The sequence below is a fragment of the Hemibagrus wyckioides genome, linkage group LG28 (genome assembly GCF_019097595.1).
Source record: "Hemibagrus wyckioides isolate EC202008001 linkage group LG28, SWU_Hwy_1.0, whole genome shotgun sequence".
In the NCBI taxonomy this organism is placed as follows: domain Eukaryota; kingdom Metazoa; phylum Chordata; class Actinopteri; order Siluriformes; family Bagridae; genus Hemibagrus; species Hemibagrus wyckioides.
The window spans coordinates 5,040,392-5,050,507 of NC_080737.1; the positions used below are offsets into that span (position 1 = coordinate 5,040,392).

Below are 10,116 nucleotides of genomic sequence, written 5' to 3' on the forward strand. Positions count from 1 at the left end.
AGCGAAGTAGTTATCGCATTGACAAAGGAAATCCCGGCAGCGATCGGCGGATCCGTCGAACTTCTCTGGCAGAGCAAAACGAGGAAGTTCGCTGCGTACGTTGTGTGCTGGTGCCGCGGCTGCCGCTTGATCCAGTGGCTGTTGCTGGAGCTGTTGGTTTGCGGCTTTCAGTGCGTCTACCTCTGCCTGATACTTGGATGAGGACTCGCTGTCGCCATAATGCCGCTTGCATATCTGCTGGACTCATTTCTGGCGAAACATTCTGTAACGTCTCGTCAGACGTAGGAGTGTTAGAATCCATATGCAGATTATATAAAGGACCGAAGGCAAAATCTTAGTCGAGGTCACGAAGAATATGGGTCAAAACCAGAAAGCAACACTGAGATCAAAACCAAAACACAGATCCGAAAATCGTAGTCAAAAGCTAAACGGGCAGGGTCATGCACAAGGTAAACTAGACAATGGCTTTATCAAGGCTTGGCAAGTAACGAAAGAGGAAACAATGCTTCGCAACGGGGCTGAGATAGCGCGCTGCTTAAATACGCCTCTGGACCGGAAGTGGGCAGAAACGGTTAATATTCGGGCGATGGCTCCCTCTGGTGTTCAGGCCCAGACTGCCTTGTGACAGTGAGTAAATTATTCTTAAATATTATACATGAACGAACGTCATACTGATGATAACAACATCAAAAAAATCTAAGTTATGTTACAATAAGGCCGGTGCTCAGTGAGCGGTAAATGAGTTACCATGATAACCACTCCTATTTATGGTTTGTTGTGGGTAAAAAAAATCACATTTGATTTTCCTAGAAACACAGTTGTTGAGCTGTTTGTAAGTAATATGCTATTATTTCTGGTGTTATTGTTATGGTTTTTATTATTCCTGAGGTAAAGCAAAGAAATGTAAAAAGAAATATGACCCTCACCCCATTGAAGTCAACTTAAATTCCATATGAAGTGGCACAGACATGGTTTAACATGCTCAATTTAATTTGAAAATCTGTGCAGACACTCTACAACAGTAACAAAATGAATTTACATAAAAATATTTTTTTATTAATCAAATTAAAAAAAAATTTCGTAATATCTATGTGGTAAAATAAATAGCACCCCAAATGAAAATGCAAAAAAACAAACTGTCACTCTTTATATTTATATAAAAATATAAAATGCTTTCAGTGTCTGGGAATTCTGTTTGCTTTGATTATGGCTACCTGATGTTCCTAAAAATAAATAGAATAAAATCAACCTGTGTACTGTTAATCAGATAACACACTTTATCTTCACTGTTTTAATCACTTCCACAGCTAGAGAAAGAATGGACAAATGTTGAGAGAAAGAAAATGGAGCAATCTGCTCTACAGATTGGTGAGTATGGAAAGAGCTACAGAAGTAAACACACCTGTTCATATTCATCAGCAGCAAGCTTTCAGTAACAAGATCTCCAGTAAGCATGTAGTCTGAAATTCACAGCTTGTCGCATTCTCTTGTATATGTGTATATATTGTTTGCATATTTTAGGGAAAGATTATTTTATGTAAGGGTAAAAACTCAGTGACAGATGATTTTTCAAAATATGGTAAAATAGAACATATGAATACAAAGATTATAATGGTGATGTAATGTGACTCTGATATTGTTAGAAAGTGCAGTGTGTGTACAATGTGTGTGCAGTTTTTATTACATTTTGCAAATTGAGCTGTGCAAAAAGACAGTTTGAGGTACTGGGAAAAGTACAAGCTCAAACTCCATGTTGATCAGAAGTGGTTGATAGTTACTTTCCTGCTTGCTATATCTACACCACTGAGCAGAATGAGAGCACACAGCGGTAGGTGGCTGGGATGGAGGTGACTGTGGTGGACACTCCTGACTGGTTCTCTCTTGGAATTTTGGAAAAGCTGAGATAGGACATGTGATTCTGTGTCCATTTGTCCATTTGAGGGCCGTGAGAGCAGTGGCCTGATGGGTTACAGAAGAAGTGATGGCCTCTTTGTCATCTGAACCTAATATACTGATTATATATACTGCTGACTTAGTAGCAGCCACTTTGAGTCACTTTTGCGATACAGGAGCTTCCTAGGGAGCACTAAGCCATTACTATAATTCTCAGGAAAGTCGAGGAAAGCTTCTTGAGCATGCTTAAGGCCCATGCAGACAGTGCAGTAGGAATGTGAATTCTTAGTGGCCATGAGGCTTGCGACTAGTTAACCACAGGGGTAGCTGTTGATGCTTTTGTAAGCACCATAACAGCAGAAGGAGAGGCAGAAAAGCAAGGTAAGAGGTGGGCAGCCTAATAAAATGTGCAAGCATTGGCAGCTTGCAGAATACAAAAGCTAACCCTGCTGAAGAGACAACTGCATCTGGTAGAGGCAGATCCAGAGATAAAGTAAAGTCAAAACCCAGTGAACGAGCTGTAAGTAAAAGTAACATCTGGAAGATAAATATATTCAGGCGTTGTGAGAGGTAAATGTCACCTGAGCAGTCCCTGGCATTGAGCACACGTGTACCTGGCATTGGGCACACGCTCCTGCTTGTAATGGCAGACTTGATGTAATTGGATGCTTCTGCAAAGGTCAGAGGTCTGCAGAAGGATGCACTTCCCATAGGTGAATCTCGAACATGAGATAATGAAAGAGAACTGCACACAACACACACACACACACATACACACACACACACCACTAATGGTAGTTAGAGTGAAGATTGTTTATCAGCTGTTCTGACTGCAAATCATAAGTTATCCCATTGTATTTTATCTAACATTACATTTCTCTCTGTTGTTTTACATGATCCCTCTCCCAGCGGTAAGTAAATAACTCGACTTCATACTAATGGTAAAGTCTGATATTTTATAAACTTACATTATAATTACATATACTACATTTTACAGACTCCCACAGAATGTCTCTTATCTTATACAGTCCATTTTCTCCTGCATTAATAAGGGGCCACACCTCAGTATGGGAGGAGATCTAAATGAACTGATGAGTCTTTAATGTTCTCCACATTCAAGGTTCTATAATTACATAAGCTAATAGCAGAGCAATTTTATATTTATAGAAATGATCTAATAAAACATACATATGTTATTGTTTAATTGTTATTATTAGCACAATGTAACAGAATGTTATGTAGATTTACTGTGTTACACATACAGGTAGTGAGACACAGAATTTGGGGTTTTCCTTATCTGTAAGCCATATTCATCACAATTTCATGAAGTAAAGGCTTGAAATATTTCACTCTGAATCTATATAATATATGGGTTTCACTTTCTGAACTGAGTGACAAAAAATATTGGCCTTTTTCATGATTTATGATACAGATGACCTTTTTCACCTGAATTATTACAACCCGAATTTCAGAAATGTTGGGATGTTTTTTAAATGTGAATAAAATGAAAACTAAAAGACTTTCAAGTCACATGAGCAAACATTTTATTCATAATAGAACATAGAGAACATAACAAATGTTTAAACTGAGAAATTTTACACTTTCATCCACCAAATGAGCTCATTTCAGATTTTGTGCCAGCTACAGGTCTGAAAAAAGTTGGCACTGGGGCAACAAATGGCTGAAAAAGCAAGAAATTTTGAAAAGGTTCAGCTGGAAAAATATCTAGCAACTAATTAAGTTAATTGACATCAGGTCTGTAACCTGATTAGCTATAAAAGGGATGTCAGAGAGGTAGAGTCTCTTAGAAGTAAAGATGGACAGAGACTTTCCGATCTATAAAAGAGTGTGTAAAAAGAATACTTTATATAATACTTTAAAAACAACGTTCCTCAACGTCAAATTGCAAAGGCTTTGCAAATCTTGTACATGCAACATGGTACAATGACAATAAACATCTAATCTAATCTAATCTAAATTAAATCTAATCTCATCATCCACAGTGCATAACATAATCACAAGATTCAAGAGAAATCTTTGTGTGTAATGCCAGGTTCACACTGCACGATTTCCAAAGTAATCGGATCATTGTTGCTTTCACACTGCACGGCTATCCAGGGTAGCATTTAGTCGTTGCTGTGTTCACACGGCATGCTGGATTGGCGTCAGAAGCTTTCACACTGCATGACTTCACGTTAGGAAGAATCGCTGACAACTCTGTCTGGTCCGCAAACTTCATTTCACAACCGCACATATGCGAGAAATAATAAGAAAATAATGCAAGATCACACATGATGTCGGAGGTTTCGCGCAAGACTGGAAATGTTACCCCAAAAAAGTTCCAAGCCAAATGGACTGTGCCGGGAACAAGGATTGTGCGTTCTGTATAATTGAACAAATGAATAATTTTGCAATGTGCTATTTCTGTTTGATGCTATTGTAAAGCTTATTTATTCTGATATAATTATATTTAAGATATTTTTTCTGATAAAAACCTATACACTCTATTAAACTATAATATTGTGCTCCAACCATGCTTGCTGGTATTGTGGTCTTTAACTCCTCCCTGAACTATCCACTGCCCTGTAACTTGCACTCATTGGCTGTAGGTCATCACCGAGGTATGTTTCAGTCAGAGCTCCTTTCACACTGCACGACTTTGTCATCATCGGTGACTAGGACAGATCGTGTTTTTGGTCATTCACACTGCGCAATTGACACTCATGTGCACGCGCTCAACTCTGACTTGATTTTGCAAAACTAGTTAGGGACTTTGCAAAACTACTTGGCAATGGAAAAGTCATGCAGTGTGAACTCGGCATAAGGGACAAGGCCAAAGACCTTTGTTGGAACTTCGGGCCCTCAGATAACAGTGCATCATTCATCGGCATGATTCTGTCATTGACTACTAAATGGGCCCAGAAACCACTGTTGCTAAACACAATCCACTGTGCCATCTGCAGATGCCAACTAAAGCTTGATCATGCAAAAAGAAAGCCATATGTGAACATGGTCCAAAAGTGCCTGCATGTCCTGTGGGCCAAGGCTCATTTAAAATGGACTGTTTCAAAGTGGAAAAGTGTTCTATGTTCAGACGAGTCCAAATTTGACAGTCTTGTTGGAAATCACGGACACCAAGTCCTCCGAGCTAAAGAGGAGGGAGACCTTCCAGCATGTTATCAGCGTTCTGTTCAAAAGCCAGTATCTCTGATGGTATGGGGGTGTATAAGTGCGTATGGTATGGGCAGCTTGCATGATTTGGAAGGCACTATGAATGCTGAAAGGTATATAACGGTTTTAGAGCAACACATGCTCCCCTTGTGTATTTCAGCTGGACAATGCAAAACCACATATTACAGCTATTGCAACAGCATGGCTTTGTAGTAGAAGTGTCCAGGTGCTGAATTGGCCTAGCTGCAGTCCAGATCATTCACCTACAGAGAACATTAGGTGCATCATTTCTCAGTTTAAACATTTATGTTATCAGTGTTCAATTGTGAATAAAATATTGGCTCATGTGATTTGAAATTCTTTTAATTTTCATTTTATTCGAGTTCAACAAAGGAATTTGGGTTGTATAATAAAAATACTATTATAAAACATTTGATATTGCAAGAAGCTTTTTCAGTTTTTTCACTCATATAATTTGTCCATTAAAATGCACTTTAAAAAATATATTGCATTTCATGCACTGATGTCCTTAATAAATATTGTATGGTCTCAAAGTTGAATTTACATCATCTTATGGAAATTGTAAAGTTACAGCTACAAGTTTTTGAAATGAATACTCATGATATGGTGTCTGATCTTCATCTAATACTCATAATAATACTGTCCACACCTTGTCTATTTTTGTTTCACAGGCAGATGTGGAAGTATTCATTCCAGAATTGGTGGAAAACTATGTTGACAATCAGAGCAAAGATGAATATAGGTAACATGCCTCTTTAATTCCAAGTGGGAAAAAGTCAATAGCAAGGCATTCTGGAGTAGCAGATTTCATATCCAGGCTTTTATGATTTTATTCATAGTGCTCAGCAGACAAGCAGATTCACACAAAATAAAGAAATACTAGTCAATTATGCAGAAGAGGTTATCTGTATGTATACTGAAAATTAAACTACTCTTTCCAAATCTCACTGCCTGCTGCAGTGCACACCCAAATGTAAGGCCCTCACACCTATACATGCTTGAAAAACATACTCAAAACATAGGTAGTATAGCATCCACCATTCTTCTGAGAAGAAATGTTTTATTTTTCCACCCATACATTTAAACAAACAAACTCTTGCTGACAATATTATAGCAGGACATGTTGTTAGTCCTATTATTTTCCTATTATTTTAAGGTTTCTCTGCCCTCATGCTGGTCAGTTTATGTGCAAATTGACCAAACTTGTGTTTGAGATGGATGGGAAAGGGGAAGTGCTGTACAGAATAGTGTCCTGGGACAGCTGTTCCTTGGAGGGATTAGGACAACAGCAGCCTGCAGGACCACTGTACAGTATTGCCTGCCTTGAAGGTTCTATCCGTCATCTGCATCTCCCACATTGTGAGATCTGTAAGTTGACCCATGGCTATCTTTTAAATTCATGGTTAAATATGAAATATTCTTACAACCAACACAATAAAAGTGAAACCTGCTCAATAACTATCTATGTGTGCAAATACTGTATGCCATTTTATAGTGATGTAGTAAACATGACTTTAAATGACTTATATTAAGCTTCAAATGATAACAGCATACACTGTACATAGATTTGTAATGAAAGCCAGAAACATCAGTTAAACAGTGCCTTTGTATATTTAAAGAATATCTAGAGGCAGAACTAGATTCATAGCAAAAGGTTGGATTTTTCTATTCCTCTCTGTCTACTTTCAGACAAAAACGATCCAGAACATCAAAACTAATATTTAATTACTAATATTTTACTGGTCTGATGCCAGTTCAAGAGAATGATTGTGATGTGTGATATGTAAACTAATTTATCGTGCTTAGCATTTTAGATCCGACAAATAGTTTTTATGTGTTAAATAGTGCTTTATACTGTAGATATCAGTAGTATAAGAGGTCTGAGTACTAATTTGCAAATGTAAGTAATAATCTACGGCAATACAACAATAAATCTAGTACATAAGAGCCCTCTTGTGAGCCTAATTAGGCACATTTGAAGACTACTGAGGTAAAATATCCAAATCGTGTTGTCATTATTATCTAACATGCCTGGTACTGATTGTTTATATGTTTCAGGTACAGATGAGGTTAATTTAACTGCAGCACATGTGACTGGTGGTAATGTGGAGCTCATTCAGCCACTAAAAGTAACAAAAACGCATGCCATCATAAACATTCAAGGTCTCTCCCTCTTCGGTCTCTTAAGAGCACTGCTATCCCACAAAATTCCCATCACAGCCCAAGTACTACTGTTCTATAAAAAAATAAATGGAAAGCACAGGATGAGCAAACTGCATATGCACCTTTTGCCAGGGAATGTACCAGTTGAAGAGGTAATCTTCTTTAATAAGTAGTGCTAAATATTTATATTTTTTTGTTTATATTTTATGGTTTGGTCATCATGGGAAGTGACAAAAAGATGTATTGCTAGATACTTTAGTGATAAACACAACATTTTACTAAAATTTTATTTCTAATTTTTAACATTTAAAGTGAATACTATTTCATTTGGTTTCCTTTGAAGGTGCACAAACAGCATGGGTACAACACATACATTGAGACAAGCTCCAGATGTAAACTGACTCCTGGGAAAAAATACCGGCCATGTTGTAAAAATACTGACCATGATTATGTATTCCAACCCAAGGTAAGGTACAGCTCATACTATTATACAAAAACTGATCGAAACGTTGGTCCTCTTCAAAGAATCATAGTTGACCTTGGTTGACATTCATTCTGAAATAGTCTCTGCATTTCCTGTTTCCTTAGATTGAGAAGTTTGAGTGTGACTATGGCCCTAATTATCATCCTACATTTGAGATGCTCTGTAATATTGAGGTTGATAAAGTCACTTTAGGTCTCTTGGATGAAAATGACCAGGAAGTCTGGGAGCGTTTGGTCTTTCTTACAGGTAAGCAAATGATTTTATAGTAGCGCATAGATACAGTAACAGCCAGTATATATGTGTTATTAGGGTTATTCGCCTGTGGGTTATGGGTTTTTTGGTAATTATTTGCTGCTATTTTTGCATTTTTTTTTTTAATTTTGGATTTTTGAGGAAGAAATAGTAAACGGGAACTCACTGTAGTCCGTTTTGGGTGAGGGAATGAATTAATGAATAGTTGATTGTAGCTTTGTTGCTTGTTAGTGTGTATATAGAGTATCAATGGCAGTCAAGTGATTTCTCAGTTACTAAATTAATTTTTGCTCTAGGTGTGCATTAATGATGTAGTGTCAGAGTCTTATTTTCTTACTTGTCAAAACAGGTACAGATGCTGTCTCATCCAAATCAGATACAACGGGTAAGGCTGCTTGTAAATTTTACTTCTAACTTTCCCACTGTAATTATGACACTCGACAGTCTTACACATTAAACTGTCCATGTAAAAAGTTACTGCAAATGTAAATTTTATTTAGTGTTCTCCAACTTTTTTGGAGAATTGTAGACAAAGAACTTTGTTGCCAAAGAACTTTTTGGCAATGTAACAAGAACGCATTCCTAAAAAAAATTCTATATAAATATAAAAATTGTGTACATTGTTAGAATTTCTAACGTTTACATTTGCATTTTAGGTGCTGACTTTATGGATCAATACAGAGCAGAGCTCATTCAGAGAGTTTCTGCAGTAATGGAGATAGCAGACTGTCTGAAAAGCAAGAAGATGATTAGTGATGAAAAGTACAATAGAATTCATGCAGAATCAACATCACGTGATCAAATGAGGCTTCTGTACAGTTCTTTCGATGCAGGAGGAAGAGTTGTGAAAGCAGAAGCCTATAAAGTCCTAAAGGAGAAAGAGCCTTACTTAGTGGAGGATTTGAGTAAGGATTGATCCTCGGTTTGTGGGTCCTGCACACAACAGCACATTTAATTTTACTTACTGTATTTGATATATTTTTGTGATTGGGTTTTTGTGTTGTAATGAAGTCTTTCCTAGTTTGCTTTTAAGAGTGTTTCTTGTATGTAGAATAGCATTAAAAAATTTTCTTAGTATTTTGTGCTCCAGTGAATTGATGTTATGATGTACCTCATATGGACACATCTCCTACATTACATAATTTAGTAGCATTATATGAATCTCTACACTGAGAAAAGTTTATTGAATTTTAGTTTAAATAAAACTTCTGTTCCACACAAATTTAATGTTATACATAATAAATTAATCTTTTACAATTTAATTAACTTTTGCTCCAGTTGAAATATTTGATATGCATTAACACACTTTTAAATACATTTTGCTTCATTTGTTTATGTTCAGCTAACATGATTTGATTATGTATACGTATTTTTTACTTTTTTGTTGGTGGTTGTATCACATTAAAGGTTGACTAAGATTTGACAGCTACATAAAGAAATTAAAACCCATATGTACCATTAAATACTCTTTACAAGTATTTATGAAATAAAACTTCAGTCAGTATGTGTTTAATGTCTATTTTGAATTTGTTGTTTTTTAGTTGTATTTTTAGAAATATATTATTTGCTTCAAGATAATAAAAAAAAAATCTGAATCCACAACTTTAAGGGGATAAAAGGAAAGAATTGTTATTAATCACTAGATTTAAAAAAAAATGTTATTGCAGTTAGATTAGAGGCATAAAACACTTTGTGTTATTATTTGAAAAGTATTAATTTCAAGGTGGTAACAGTAAGCTTCATTACACCACCCTGTCATAAATTATTCCCTTCATTGGCAAAAAAATATAATACTTGCACTACTGATGCATTTGTCATTTATTGTCTGAAGAGACATTTTAATAAAAAAATTTTTTATCAAGTTTTTATTAAAACTTCAGAATGCTTACACTAAACATTTCATAATCATGTCTATAAATCGTGATATAAAAATAAGAAAAAAATAAAGTAAAATCTGTTATTTTCTATATTTTTATAGTAATAATTGTGTATTTAGATTGTTATTTCCTCCTGCAGACTGAAGCATTTAGATACCATGAAACTGAATCTATCCAACAGTACTGTTGGATAGATTATATGTTATGTTGTGTTGTGTTGTGTTATGTACTTATGTTCTAAAGAGCCTAACTGGC

General features: G+C 36.0%; 1 protein-coding gene across 1 annotated transcript; it reads left to right on the forward strand.

Annotated features, from left to right (window-relative positions):
- Positions 1-5,599: 5,599 nt before the first annotated feature.
- Positions 5,600-9,431, forward strand: LOC131348292 (uncharacterized). The gene is made up of 7 exons (XM_058383109.1): positions 5,600-5,827; positions 6,242-6,453; positions 7,144-7,400; positions 7,592-7,714; positions 7,837-7,978; positions 8,334-8,369; positions 8,641-9,431. The coding sequence occupies exons 2-7, from the start codon at positions 6,270-6,272 to the stop codon at positions 8,898-8,900; spliced, it is 1,002 nt and encodes a 333-aa protein (XP_058239092.1). The 5' UTR covers positions 5,600-5,827; positions 6,242-6,269; the 3' UTR covers positions 8,901-9,431.
- The last annotated feature ends 685 nt before the right edge of the window (positions 9,432-10,116 follow it).